This window comes from Salmo salar, chromosome ssa14 (genome assembly GCF_905237065.1).
Source record: "Salmo salar chromosome ssa14, Ssal_v3.1, whole genome shotgun sequence".
Lineage (NCBI taxonomy): Eukaryota > Metazoa > Chordata > Actinopteri > Salmoniformes > Salmonidae > Salmo > Salmo salar.
The window spans coordinates 24,658,762-24,674,513 of NC_059455.1; the positions used below are offsets into that span (position 1 = coordinate 24,658,762).

Consider the following 15,752-nt stretch of genomic DNA (forward strand, 5'->3'; position numbering starts at 1 on the left):
TTGGACATTAAGCTAGGTATTTGAAGGGAATCATGTAGGAAGTTGAGTCAGTCTCAGTAAGGATTGAGTCATTCTCAGTAGGAGTTGAGTCAGTAGAAGTTGAGTCAGTCTCAGTAAGAGTTGAGTCTTTCCTCCTTGCCTATCTTCATTTCCTAAATCCCTTTCCTTCTTTCCTTTCCTAGCTCTCTTTTCTCCTTTCCTTTCCTAGATTTGTTTCCGTATTTTTCTTTCCTCATAGGTTCTACGCTTCCTTTCCTCCTTTCCTAGATTCCTTTCCTAGCATCCATTCCTAGTATAATTTCCTAAAAAGTTTTCCTTAATTCCTTTCCTGTATCCTTATTTCCTTTCCTAATTTCCTTTCCTAGCTCTTTTTCCTCCTTTCCTAGAAAAAGGAGCTAGTAAATGAGGAAAGGAAGCTATGAAAAGATAGGAGGAAGTGGAGCTAGAAAATCAAAGGATGGGAGGAAAGGAAGCTAGAACAGGAGGAAAGGGAGCAGGGAAACCAAAGGAGGAGAGGAAAGTAAGGCAAGGTTTCAAGGAAAGTAAACTAGGAAATGAGGAAAGGAAGATAGGAAAAGGCAGAAAGGAAGCTAGGGTATGAGGAAAGGACATTTTGTTAATAATGTAGGAGGAAAGGATTATGCAAAGAGAATGCACATGTATGTGGTAAGTATTCACCAGCACCAGTAGATGTTAATAGTATTGGTTTTAATAAGAGGCCAGTCATACTGACACATTATCAGTAACCACAGCTGTCACTGAAAGGTGGTCACATGATCATCACATATTTATTACTCTCCTTATGCTCTAAAGAAATGTACGTACATGTAACCTATGTCACTGTGCTGCAACCGGCTTCTCTTCCACCACTGTCCCTGTCCCCTTACTGGGCTCAAACATGTGGTCCTCTGATTGCAAACACACGTGACCGCCCACCTGACAAACAGACCAGGGGTGCATTCAGCAGGATGCAACGTTTTGGTACGTACAGATAGAAATATGCTATGTAGAACAAACATCCCTCTCTGTCATGTAGAAAAAGGAATCACTTTGTCTCTACTCGTGGCATATCCACAATGTTCAACAATGTTTGGCTACTGAACGCTGTCAAAAAACAAGAGAGGCTTTATTTAGCATTGGCAGAGCCATTAAGGACTTCAACTATTTTTAAATAATCAACTGGATGGGACTTCCTATGGGTTAAGGAAGAATCACATGATTCCATCCGGGTCATCGGGAGGGATCAGCCAATTAATTATACTCGTGAGCAAACATTCCATAACTGCAGGTGGCAGTAAATCGCAAACCTTGGCTTTATACCTGTTCAAACAATACACTCCAGGGGGCAGTATGCACTGTTTCAGTTTGTTTACCAACTCAGAAGTAGTAGAAGAAGAAAATTGACTACTTCAAAACGAACATGGCCTCAATGGCGCTGTCCGTGCTCTCACAGATGCCATAATGAGACAGATACAATGATGCAATGTCTATGATGCCATGTCTATGATGCAATGTCCTAAGTCTATGCTGAAAATACTGACAATTGCGCAACTGTGGCCCGCACTCTAGGATGCTGTCATGAGAATTTTCAATCCCAATGATGATAACTCAACAATCACTATAGCTTTGACCAATTCCCCAGAGGTTGTAAGGCCCTAGTTAATAGAAGAATTTGACAAAGTCTCAGTATTCTGCAAAAGGTTAGTTCTTTATTCAGAGAGCTCTAAAAATCATACAATGCACATAGCCTTTTATACCTCACATTTGGTCATACCATACCCCTTATTAATGCCCCTCCTCTTCTTTAACACTGTCAATGCTATTTACAAGAATTTTCCAACACATACATTGCTTATCATATTCTGCCACATGTTTCACAATCTACTGCAAGCCTAACGGTTTAGGCTTGACCTCCTTCCTGTTATCAGTTTCACAGTTGCCACAAGCTGTCTTGTCACAAGTTGTCTGTCGACAGTTCCCCTTTTCCTTGAATGTCTCACTTACATTGCTAAATAGTAAAGTCTTAACTTGTCTTATAACAGTCTTATAACCACTCAGTTATACGTTTCAAGGTGGAATACTTTAGTCATTACCTTAAACACATAAATTCCTTTATCAGATGCACACACTGTAGAGCACACATGAGCGTTCGGTGAAAGCAACAGGAGGTTGCTGAGGGGAGAACGCCTCTTAATAATGTCCAGAACGGCGCAAATGGAATGGCATCAAACACATGGAAACCATGCGTTTGATGTATTTGATACCATGCCACTAATTCCACTCCAGTTATTACCACAAGCTCATTCTCCCCAATTAAGGTGCCACCAACCTCCTGTGGTGAAAGTGCAGAAACACAAACAAATGAAACAAGGATATGAAAATGAAATAAGATTAAATTAAATAATGAAAACCTCTACCTCGTGCTGCCCATTAAAGGCCTAGTCTTTATATTAGTTATGCCTGCTTAATATGCATCCTGTACTTTATTCAATAATTTTGTTGGTGACATAACTCCCATCTATCTGTCTGGTAAATACAATTATGTAAAGTTATACTAACAATTATATTTTAAGACCATCATCTCTTAATTCTCATGAAGTCTAAATTCCATGTAGAGGAAGCTTCAGATTCAGCCTTTATCAAAAAAGTTCAGCCAAGTTGTCAATATCTTGCTTTGAATTATATTAGATATCCTAATAAGAGGGGTACTATCTGAGAAGGTCCGGTCACATACACTTCCTAGTTTCAGATATGAAGGTAAGACCCAGATGCAGAAAACGTCAAATTAACAATGGTTTAATAATCCAACAGGGGCAGGCAATAGACAGGTCAAGGCAGGCAGGGGTCAGTAACCAGAGGTGGGGCAACGGTACCGGACGGCAGGCAGGCTCAGGGTCAGGGTAGGCAGAGGTCAATAATCCAGAGGTGGGGCAAAGGTACAGGTCGACAGGCAGGCTCAGGGTCAGGGGTAGGCAGAGTGGTCAGGCAGGCGGGCTCAGAGTCAGGACAGGCAAGGGTCAAACCCAGGAGGGCGAGAAAAAGAGAGACTGGGAAAAGCAGGAGCTGAGACACAACAACGCTGGTTGACTTGACAAACAAGATGAACTGGCAACAGACAAACATAGAACACAGGTATAAATACACAGGGGATAGTGGGGAAGATGGGCGACACCTGGAGGGGGGTGGAGACAATCACAAAGAGAGGTGAAACAGATCAGGGTGTGACACCTACTGCAGGAGGCAAAGGTCTGGATGGATAATGTAATTTATCGGCGTAGTAACAAACCCCCAACTCGCAACCCATGCAACCCCAAACTGTTCACACCCCTCTTGTTGGTGGAGAGAAAATTATGCAGTTTTAAAGCCAATTTCCCATAATTCTAAACATTTTGCATGTGGCAGAGCATTTTTTCCCCCGCTGTTTTAAAGCTAATTTCCTGAAATTCTATGCATTCTAACATGTCTTATGTGTGTTTACATGATAGCAGGTTTTTTTTGGGGGGGGCTGCGGTCCATTTTGACCCCGTTCATGGTCCAGATCCGGTCCGCGGTCCACCAGTTTAGTATGGAGGTCCTATGGCCTATGTAGGTTACATTGCATCCCAAAATGTGTCAAATTATATCATGACATTTTTCATGAAGAATTCAAAAGAATCTTGTACTATTCTTAAGACGTAATGCTCGAAGTGATGAAAATAACACTATTTATTAACAATTTCCTTCCTTTTGTCTCTGTATGATGGACAGGTACTTTTGTTATGCAGGTGACTGCCACAGATGCTGACGACCCCTCCTATGGGAATAGCGCACGGATCGTCTACAGTATCCTTCATGGACAGCCTTACTTTTCAGTCGACTCCAAAACTGGTGAGATCACAACATAGTTGAAATCAAGGCACGTCCACAATGTCAAATGGAGAGATTTGAAAACCAAAGAGTTAAATGTGTAACCGGCCTTTACAATGGCAAAATGTAAAGCTGTACCACTGCAATATGTGATTATTGTAAATACTTTGAGATTATATTGCAGCTGAAGTTGGACTGAGAGTATAGGGGAACACATTGAATCAGGTTACTCGTTGTCGGTGGCAACTTGTGCCCCTTTAATACCTGTACCATGTGACTCATTCCTGATCAAACGCTATTTACACAGGTAGAGGCACTATTAGGTCAGATTAGTATTTCCACAGTGTCAAAGGTCGCCCTTTCATGTCATCCTACACAAATGTGTAACATTCTCCCAAATGAATGCATGAGTCAAAATCCACCTCTTCTCTATTCCTTCGGCGAACATCAAAGGGGATTCAATCTCTTATAATCACAACTCATCTCTCTTTCTCCCCCTCACTACTCTTTACTCTTGCTTGCCTCTCTCTCTCTCCCACACACACACACACACACACACACACACACACACACACACACACACACACACACACACACACACACACACACACACACACACACACACACACACACACACACACACACACACACACACACACACACACGCACACACACACTCTCACATCTTCTCTGTTGGTTTTTGTGACCTTGAACAGGGGTTATTAGAACTGCGTTGCCTAACATGGACCGTGAAGTGAAGGAGCTTTACCAGGTCCTTATTCAGGCAAAGGATATGGGCGGTCAGCTGGGAGGACTAGCCGGAACCACCACCATCAACATCACCCTCAGCGATGTCAACGACAACCCACCCAGGTTTTCAAAAAGTGTGCCAAATTGCATTTTAATGACTATGGTTTTGTTTGCTATTACCCAATGAATTTAACAATATTGTGGGCACTGAAAGGGAATCTTTCTGCACATAAGGGATCTCATCATATCTCTAGGCAACTAGATGTTACTTTAATAATTAACTAGTGTTATTGTTAATCAATTATAATTAGGTAATTCATATTTGTATGAGCTGTTTATATAAAATCAATGGGATAGCAACACCAGTGAAGTGATACTTGTATAAATAGGCTTCACATTATTAAAAGAGGGTAAATTGAATCTCTGGTCCTTACATAAGCCGAGACTTGACTCAAACAAGAAGCAGCCAATGACATCTTTTGTATTTCTACATTTGAATCTATTCTTACTGTACGGCAGGTATATTCCACCTCCGGGTCCCAGAGTCTTCGTCAGTGGGCTCAGCAGTGGGGAAGATCAGAGCTCATGACCTGGACTCCGAGAAGAATGCAGAGGTGGAATATTCTATTGTTCCTGGAGATGAAGGACACATGTTTAACATCACCTCCAACGGGCACAGTCAAGAGGGAATCATTGTCCTCAGTGAGGTAGGAATTAACAACCCTTCACCAATCACTTTATTTTACTTGAACCCTTTTACTCTATGTTGAGGAAAGGTCCACAAATGAGCTCCATCGCGCTCTGTTTTGGGCCAGTTTCTCAAGTAAGAATTGCAGGTCTGTTATGCTAGATCATGAGCAAAGCTGTGCTCATTTAGATAATTAAACTAACATACTACTTAGGCCTTGGAATATTAATAGATAATTGCTGCATATATCCTTTTTGTCACACCCTGATCAGTTTCACCTGTCCTCATTATTGTCTCCACCCTCTCCAGGTGTCTTTTGTTTTCCCCAGTGTATTTATCCCTGTGTTTCCTGTCTCTCTGTGCCAGTTAGTCTTGTATGTTTCCAAGTCAACCAGCGGTTTTCCCATTCTCCTGCTTTTTGCATTCGCCTGCTTTTTCCATTCGCCTTCTTCTTGTCCTCCCAGTTTTGACCCTTGCCTGTTTCTGGACTTTGAAACCGCCTGCCTGACCATTCTGCCTGCCTTGACCATGAGCCTGTCTGCCACTCTGTACCCCCTGGACTCTGATCTGGTTTTGACCTTTTTGCCTGTCCACGACCATTCTCTTGCCTACCCCTTTGGATTAATAAACATTGTAAGACTCCAACCATCTGCCTCCTGTGTCTGCATTTGGGTCTCACATTGTGCCTTGATACTTTTATTACAACTACAAACCATCCTCAGAACCTAACCATGAGGAAATATGGAGAAATTTATGATCCCTATTTTCTGGCAGTCTAAAAATGTATTTTGATATTTTTGTTCAGGAAAGTGCTTGGATGTCTTTGGATTTAGCCTAAAATGAATAACTTTGAGGCTATGATCAGACAACACAACTCCTGATGGGATGTGACAAGCAGGAATCCCTTTAGAAAGCCCCTTTACAACAGCTTCTTCTCTCTCTCTGTGGCCCACAGACTCCCAAATACTGGTATCCTATCTTCACATAAGTGGATAGTCGCACCAAAGCTTTTGAACTGGGTTTGAGTGCATGCCTCGCCTGGGCTGGGATTATATTATTATTCACAGATGGGGTGTGTATCTTGCAGCTCTGTGAGTTACCTCGATATAAGTATATCAAAGCGCTACTTGCACTTGTCTGGATGTTGACAATGAACATTCAAAACATTAGGCACTTTCTTGCAAATACATAGTGGGAATATACAAAGGCACTTTTGCCTTCTGAAATTGAAATGATTTTAGAGCCATCTATTTGTAGCTGTTTGTATCACAGCCATCCTTGTTAGTGTTCTATTTCTTCCTGATCTCTAACTTTAAGACACCTACTAGGTCCTGACAAGTAGCCCAACATGACCATTTACCTGACACTGCAGAATGATACCTCAAAATGACTGTTGGTGGATCACCAGGTGGTAGAGACACAGGGGTCAACTACGACCCCCCCCCGCCCCGCCCCCATGTTCCTCTGCTAAACCAGCACCTGTAATACTGTGAAAGCCCAGGTGATGGAGGAAAGTCTGGAAAATGGCTGACTTGGGGAGGGCACAGCCAAGGTTTGCCACAGTTTGTGATAAGAGGATTTGGATGAGTAACCGTTTCAAGCGATAATAGACTCCATCAAAATAAAAGATTATAGTGAACGATGGATAAACCGTCTGTGGGATTCAAATGGCCTCTAAATGTATGTATATGTCAAGAAATTGGGTCTATACTTTGTTTCTACATTGGACAATGCTGGATTTAGTTTAGGCCTGAAAGCACGCCCAATGTATGATATGCTTCAAGACTCCAGTAGTTATTATCTGTTCCAACCAAAATAGCACCAAAGCGATTATGAAAAAAACTGTAGTATGCAGGAAGTCAAGCACTTTGATATGGAAATGTCAAACCTTTATACGTTAGAATATCAACCACAGTCATCTAGTTTATTTATTTGAGATAATATGATCTCTTTCCAAGCCAAACTCTGGTATATTCCAAACAGTTTTTACCATGTAGGTTATCAGTGAATTTAAAAAAGTGTGCCCTCACACATGAAGTGGGAGGTTGAGCTGCTATGCTATCCCATGGATCTCCTTGATGATGAGTCAGGCACCTAGGAGGGCACAGTGAAAACAGCAGGAGCTTCCTGGCACAAATACTGTAATTGACACCTCTGTGCCGTTAATAAGAAGGAATTGTCACTAGGTTGTGGGTGGGAGGTAGAGTAAGAGGATATAGGCCCAAACCAACAACGGATGGGTTCACTTTCCAGATAAGGAATATTGTCCCTGCCAATTTGCATGTATGCAATGTTTTGTGTTCCCTGCAGGTAACGCTGAGCGGTGCTTTTTGGATGGGATGGCACACATGCTGTGTTGTCTGTCCTCCTGCATCTCCTGCCCAGTCCTGTTGTCTGTCTGGTTGTTTTGCAGTCAGCAGGGTGGCTGCCCATTCCACAGATAACCAGGCTTTTGTATGTGTGTGTCTCAGGCAGGGACTGCTGTGTGTGTGTTGACAGTGAAAACTGCTCTGCTGTCAACGCTAACTAGGGAACCAGCTGAGTTAATGTGAGACTGTAATATAGGGTTAGAAAGCTGTTCTCAAAGTGTCTTCCTGAAAATGTGTTAAAACCCCAAACATTGGATTTTCAAGTCTCAAATTGCTTAAAACTGAGACACTGAAGAACATGAGTCTGTGTTGATAAAAGAACATTGAAACCAACACTTTTTATTCATTTAACATAAATCAATCTTGGTTGGTGCAGTTAACGTGCATATTTCCATATCAAAGTGCTTGACTTCCGTGTCTGTTGAGCATACTTAACCTAACAGAGGTGTTAACAAACTGAACCAAGCACTATATTTGACCATTGCACGCAGTATATTCATATCACAGAACATTTACATGAAATGCATTCTGTTTTTTGACGATGTGAATGATTTTATAAATACTGATTCTATGTTGATTTGATTACTATGAATAATAAATGCATTTCACCTTTCATTCATTATCTTTCAGCATCTCGACTACGAAACCAAAAGATCGTACACCTTTAAAGTGGAGGCCTCCAATGCTCACCTGGACCCCCGGTTCCTGCACCGGGGTCCCTTCAAAGACACTGCCACCGTCAAGGTCAACGTGCTGGATGTGGATGAACCCCCTGTGTTCACTAAGACCTCTTACACCATAGACGTGTATGAGGACACTCCTGTGAGCACCATCATTGGATCTGTTACAGCGCAGGACCTAGATGCAAGTAACAGCGCAGTTAGGTAAGGACTCTTGAATACATTTATACATACATGTATAGTAAGTCATATTTACCTACTGTATGGTTAATCAAAATGAGATTCATCAAGGCTCGTGTTGAGCAATGGGACCATGATGGATTGAGGTATTTTCCAGTTGGGCACCTGTATCCGACACCTTAAATGGCAAAAAGCTGTCAACATAGATCAACTTTACTGTATCTATTTAGCGCGATGGGAGCATTTTGGTCTGGTGACTGGAGTGTTGGATGTTTGATTTAACCAACAGAGACACACTTTGCTCCTCAGAGTTATGAACACTGACAACTAATATCCATTTGGCTTGTTGTTTTTCTTCTTCTTCCAAATGTTTTTCAAGTACAGTTGGCTTCCACTCTGTTGGTGTTGAGAGACAGAGCGTGAGATGCAGGACATCTCTTGCGCAAGAACATAAAAATACGTTGTGGCCCAGCAGTGTGTTTTTTGTTATCGATGAATATTTAATGTCTTGCTAGAAATGGAGGAGGCAGCAATTCACCTTGCTCAAAAGGCCATCTTTGTGATGCCTGCTTAATATTTTAAAGCATTACATTTGTCATTGTTTTCATGGGACATGAAACACATAAACATACTAGAATGCTGATCAGAACACAACCACATGGCATTATGTTCCCTATATAGTGCACTTCTTTTGATCAGGGTCTGGTCATAAGAAGTGCACTATATAGGGAATAAGGTGCTATTTGGGATGCATCCCTAGTTTCTACATGAAAAGAGAGTGATTATTCTTTTGTGTAATGTTTGCGGTCATTGCCTTGATCTTTATTTGATTAATCGTTAGGACATTTCTCCTTCGGGACCAATACATTATTTAGGCCTATCTATCTCTATAGACCTATTACATTCAGATGTTCAACGACAGTGCCTTCAGCAAGTATTCACACCCCTTGACTTTTTCCACATTTTGTTGTGTTACAGCCTGAATTTAAAATAGTTTAAATTTAGATTTTGTTGGTCACTGCCCTACACACAATACCCCATAACGTTTTTTTCAAAATGTTTACAAATTAATAGAAAATGAAAAGCTGAAATGTCTTTAGTCAAAAAGTATTAAACCCCTTTGTTATGGCAAGACTAAATACACTTAGGAGTAAAAATGTTCTTAACAAGTCACATAATAAGTTGCACGGACTGGATGTTTTTTGAATGACTACCTCATCTCTGTACCCCACACATACAACTATCTGCAAGGTCCCTCAGTCAAGCAGTGAATTTCAAACACATATTTAACCACAACGACCAGGGAGGTTTTCCAATGCCTCGCAAGATAGGGCACCTTGAATATCCCTTTGAGAATGGTGAAGTTATTAATTATACTTCGGATGGTGCATCAATATACTCAGTCACTACAAAGATAAAGGCATCTTTCCTAACTCAGTTGAGAGGAAGGAAACAGTTAATTGATTTAACCATGAGGCCAATGGTGACTTTAAAACAGTTAAAGAGTTTAATGGCTGTGATAGGAGAAAACTGAGTAGTTACTCCACAATACTGAGTAGTTACTCCACAACATTGTAGTTACTCCACAATACTAACCTAATTGACAGAGTGAAAAGAAGGAAGCCTGTACAGAATTAAAAAAATATTCCTAAACATGCGTCCTGTTTACAACAAGTCACTAAAGTAATACTGCCAAAAAGTGGCAAAGCAATTACCTTTTTGTCCTGAATACAAAGCGTTATGTTTGTGGCAAATCCAATGCCACACATTACTGAGTACCACTCTCCATATTTTCAAGCATAGTGGTGGCTGCATCATGTTATGAGTATGCTTGTAATCAATAACGACTGGGGAGTTTTTCAAGATAAAAAAGGAACGGAATGGAGACAATCCTATAGGATTGTCTCCATTCCTATAGGAGACAATCCTATAGGAGAACAGGCTTTAGTCTGTTTTCCACCAGACTTGGGAGATGAATTCACCTTTCAGTAGGACAATAACCTAAAACACAATGCCAAATCTACACTGGAGTTGCTTACCAAGAAGACAGTTAATGTTCCTGAGTCACCGAGTTACAGTTTTGACTTAAATCTACTGAAAATCCATGGCAAGGCCTGAAAATGGTTGTCTAGCAATGATCAACAACCAATTTGACAAATCTTGAAGAATTTTGAAAAGAACAATGGGCAAATGTTGCACAATCCAGGTGCGGAAAGCTCTTAGAGACTTACCAGAAAGACTCACAGCTTTAATTGTTGCTAAAGGTGATTCTACAAGTATTGTTTTCACATTGTCATTTTCACGTTGTCATTATGCCTTCAGAAAGTTTTCATGCCCCTTGACTATACACCTTGACTTATTCCACATTTTGTTGTGTTACAGCCTGAATTGAAAATGGATTCCATTTTGAATTCAGGCTGTAACACAACAAAATGTGGAATAATTCAAGGGGTATGAATACTTTCTGAAGGCACTGTACATGCAAATACAGAATGAAGGTGTGGAAAGAATAGTTCAGATGTAAGTATTGATTGAAAGATGCTGAGTGAGGTTGAAGAAATCATGTTCAGCAGTTTTTAAAAAATGTATTCATGTTTTTTGTGAATGTTTTGTAGATACTCTATTGAGTGGAAGAGGCCTGTGGATGGCTGCTTTGACATTGATACTGTGGAAGGGACCATCTCCACCAACGAGATGTTGGACAGAGAGAGTAATAGGCAGCACAATATCTCTGTTGTGGCCACTAAAGTTAGTAAGTATAGGATGAAGGGTAAATATGTACAGTATATAATATGTGTTAATATACACTGAGTGTACAAAACATTAGGATATTGAATTGCACCCCTTTTAGCCCTCAGAACAGCCTCAATTCATCGAGGCATGGACTCTACAAGATGTTGAAAGGGTTCCACAGGGACGCTGGTCCATATTGACTCCAATGCTTTCAACAGTTTTGTCATGTTGGCTGGATGGTCTTTGGGTGGTGGACCATTCTTTTTTTGTAAGATGTGTTTTATCTTTTATAAACAATACAAAACATACACACACACACAAAAAATATTTACAAACATCAACTACATCACACCTGCCCTGACCAACTAGCACACATCCCCATCTCTAGCGCCCATGGCCTGTGTAAGAATATTTTGAAGATAAATCACAATGCAGAGGACGAGAGGTCAATAAAGGACTAAAAGTGAACGGAGTACTAACGATCAATGGAAATAGGGTTTTTCTGTAATAGGGGATTAATGATTAATGGGTCAGAGATATGGGAGGAATTTCAGTCTGGGACTCATAGCTACATGGCAAGTTATCATTGGTCCAAATTGTTTATACATTGATCCTGAAATAGGATAGTTGTTATTTGTGTCACGACTGTCTAGGACCAGTGGAGAGGTGGAATCAGGAGCAGGAGACAGAGGGCCGGAGCAACGGTGTTTTAATAATATTATTGGCACGCAAATAGCCGTAGGGCACCAGGCGCGTGGCGAAGTCTGCCAGGGGAAAAACACCTTCCCAAAACAAGCGCACTGGAAACGAAAAGCGCACGGGGCGCAGCCCGGCAATAATAATCTACAATAACAATTTATAATCACAACTGTCCTGAGTGGACAATAAACAATCCCGCACGAGAACCCCAACTGAAAATACACACTAAATAACCCCCCACTAATGACAAACACAAAACAGGTGCGAGATAGACAGACAGACAAAACCAAAAGACACAGAAACAACGATCGGTGGCAGCTAATAGGCCGGCGACGACGACCGCCGAGCGCCGCCCGACCGAGGAGGGGCGCCACCTTCGTTAGATACTGTGACAGTACCCTTCCCCTGACGCCGGCCTCGGGGACCTTGCCTGACGGGGATTAAGCCTCCTCGCTGCCCGAATATACTCCAGGTTACGGTGGTCGGTCCAGATGAGAAAAGGGTGACGTGCCCCCTCAAGCCAATGTCTCCACACTGTCAAGGGCACTCCGTTCATCCACCTCTGGCCTGCTCGCCTCCCTACCCCTGAGGAAGCACAGTTCCCGCTCAGCCCAGTCAAAACTGTTCGCTGCTCTGGCACCCCAATGGTGGAACAAGCTCCCTCACGACGCCAGGACAGCGGAGTCAATCACCACCTTCCGGAGACACCTGAAACCCCACCTCTTCAAGGAATACCTGGGATAGGATAAAGTAATCCTTCTAACCCCCCCTTAAAAGATTTAGATGCACTATTGTAAAGTGGTTGTTCCACTGGATATTATAGGTGAATGCACCAATTTGTAAGTCGCTCTGGATAAGAGCGTCTGCTAAATGACTAAAATGTAAATGTAAAAATGTCAAAGCCCTGACCACGGCTAACAGCTCCCGGTCCCCCACATCATAGTTGCGCTCCGCCGGGCTCAGCTTCTTAGAAAAGAAGGCACATGGGCGGAGCTTCGGAGGAACGCCCGAGCGCTGCGATAGCACAGCTCCTACCCCAGCCTCGGACGCGTCCACCTCCACTATGAATGGCAAGGAGGGGTCCGGATGCGCCAGGACAGGTGCATTGGTAAACAGAACCTTCAGACGATGGAAGGCTCTGTCCGCCTCTGCTGACCATCGTAGCCGCACCGGCCCCCCCTTCATCAGTGAGGTAATGGGAGCCGCCACCTGACCAAAACCCCGGATAAACCTCCGATAATAATTAGCGAACCCCAAGAACCGCTGCACCTCCTTCACAGTGGTTGGGGTGGGCCAATTACGCACAGCCGTCACGCGGTCACACTCCACCTCTACCCCCGAGGTGGAAATGCGATATCCTAGAAATGAGACGGCTCGTTTGAAGAACTCGCATTTCTCAGCCTTGACGTATAGGTTATGCTCCAGCAGCCGCCCAAGCACTTTACGCACGAGGGACACATGCTCGGCGCGTGTGGCGGAGCAAATCAGGATGTCATCGATGTACACCACCACACCCTGCCCGAGCATGTCCCGAAGGACCTCGTCCACAAAGGATTGGAAGACAGCGGGAGCGTTCTTTAACCCATACGGCATGACGAGGTACTCATAATGGCCCGATGTGGTACTAAATGCGGTTTTCCACTCATCTCCATCTCGGATACGCACCAGGTTATATGCGCTCCTGAGATCTAATTTCGTGAAGAAGCGCGACCCGTGAAATGACTCCACTGCCGTAGCAATGAGAGGTAGCGGGTAACTGAAACCCACTGTGATAGCATTTAGACCTCTATAGTCAATGCACGGGCGCAGACCTCCCTCCTTCTTCTTCACGAAAAAAAAGCTCGAGGAGACGGGGGACTTAGATGGCCGAATGTATCCCTGTCTCAAGGATTCAGTGACGTATGTATCCATAGCCACTGTCTCCTCCTGAGACAGAGGATAGACGTGACTCCTAGGAAGAACCGCGTCGGCCTGGAGGTTTATCGCACAATCCCCTCGTCGATGGGGGGTAATAGAGTCGCCTTCGTCTTACTGAAGGCGATAGCCAAATCGGCATACTCTGAGGGAATGTGCACGGTGGAGACTTGGTCTGGACTCTCCACCGTAGTCGCACCGATGGAAACTCCTATGCACCTACCTGAGCACTCCCTCGACCACCCCGTAAGAGCCCTCTGTCTCCACGAAATCTGCGGGTTGTGCGTGGCTAGCCAGGGGATTCCCAGTACCACCGGAAACGCTGGGGAGTCAATGAGGAACAGGCTGATACGCTCCTCATGACCCCCCACGTCTGCATAACCAGTGGCACTGTGACCTCCCCTACTTGGCCTGACCCTAGCGGTCGACTATCTAGGGCGTGCACAGGGAAGGGGTGGTCCAGCTGAACCAGGGGAATCCCTAACCTCTTCGCTAACCCACGGTCCATAAAACTCCCAGCTGCACCTGAATCGACTAGTGCCTTATACTGGAAGTGAGGGGAAAAATCAGGAAAACAAACAGAGGTGTACATGTGGTCGACAGGGGGCTCTGGGTGTGGCTGGTGCGGACTCACCTGGGGGTTCAAAGTAGTGCTCTGCCTGCCCTCCGAACTCCCGGGGGGACCACTCCAGCACCGGTTCACAGTGTGTCCTCTGCGTCCACATCGGGTGCAGGAGAGACCCCCCCCCTCCGGTCCTCCTCGACGCAGTCCCCCCTATCTCCATGGGCTGTGGAGCGGGGGGACTGGGAGGCGGAACGAACAGGCCCCGACTGGAACGTCCCCGGGAAGCCAGCAGGTTGTCCAGTCTAATGGACAAATCCACCAGTTGGTCTAAGGTGGAGGTGTTGTCCCTACAGGCCAGCTCCCGGCGGACGTCCTCGCGAAGGCTACACCTATAGTGGTCTATCAAGGCCCGCTCGTTCCACCCCGATCCAGCGGCGAGAGTCCGGAACTCTAGGGCGAAATCCTGAGCGCTCCTCGTCGGAAGGGGGGGGGCGGACGGTCGCCAGGTATAGTTCCAATTGGAGCAAGAACCCCTTGCACCCAGCGGCCGTCCCATCGAACTCCCGGGGAGGAGTAATCCGGATACCACCGGCGGCCGCTTCAGGGGGTGTGTGTAGGGGCGCAGGGTGAGGGACCGGAGCTGGTCCAGCTGGGGAAGCACCTCTCTCCCAGTTCTCCAACCGGGCCAACACCTGGTCCATGGCCGAGCCTAGGCGGTGGAGGAGGCTGGCGTGTTGAGAGACCTGCTCAGCCATGGACGGCGCTTCTGCTCCTGCTGACTCCATATTCGGTGCGGGATTCTGTCACGACTGTCTAGGACCAGTGGAGAGGTGGAATCAGGAGCAGGAGACAGAGGGCCGGAGCAACGGTGTTTTAATAATATTATTGGCACGCAAATAGCCGTAGGGCACCAGGCGCGTGGCGAAGTCTGCCAGGGGAAAAACACCTTCCCAAAACAAGCGCACTGGAAACGAAAAGTGCACGGGGCGCAGCCCGGCAATAATAATCTACAATAACAATTTATAATCACAACTGTCCTGAGTGGACAATAAACAATCCCGCACGAGAACCCCAACTGAAAATACACACTAAATAACCCCCCACTAATGACAAACACAAAACAGGTGCGAGATAGACAGACAGACAAAACCAAAAGACACAGAAACAACGATCGGTGGCAGCTAATAGGCCGGCGACGACGACCGCCGAGCGCCGCCCGACCGAGGAGGGGCGCCACCTTCGTTAGATACTGTGACAATTTGGCCATTGGCCCAGTTTTATTACAAGGAATTCTAATTTGACAACCGCAGGCTAGGGCTGGGTTATAA

The 15,752-nt window shown here is 44.5% G+C and overlaps 1 protein-coding gene across 1 annotated transcript in view; it reads left to right on the forward strand.

The window, feature by feature from the left end:
• cdh12a (cadherin 12, type 2a (N-cadherin 2)) overlaps positions 1-15,752 on the forward strand; it is a 29,133-nt gene that overhangs the window by 3,905 nt on the left and 9,476 nt on the right. Inside the window, exons 3-7 of the mRNA XM_014140423.2 lie at positions 3,748-3,867; positions 4,563-4,730; positions 5,116-5,303; positions 8,284-8,537; positions 11,129-11,265. Coding sequence (XP_013995898.2) covers positions 3,748-3,867; positions 4,563-4,730; positions 5,116-5,303; positions 8,284-8,537; positions 11,129-11,265 — 867 coding nt within the window. The remainder of the gene's footprint in view (positions 1-3,747; positions 3,868-4,562; positions 4,731-5,115; positions 5,304-8,283; positions 8,538-11,128; positions 11,266-15,752) is intronic.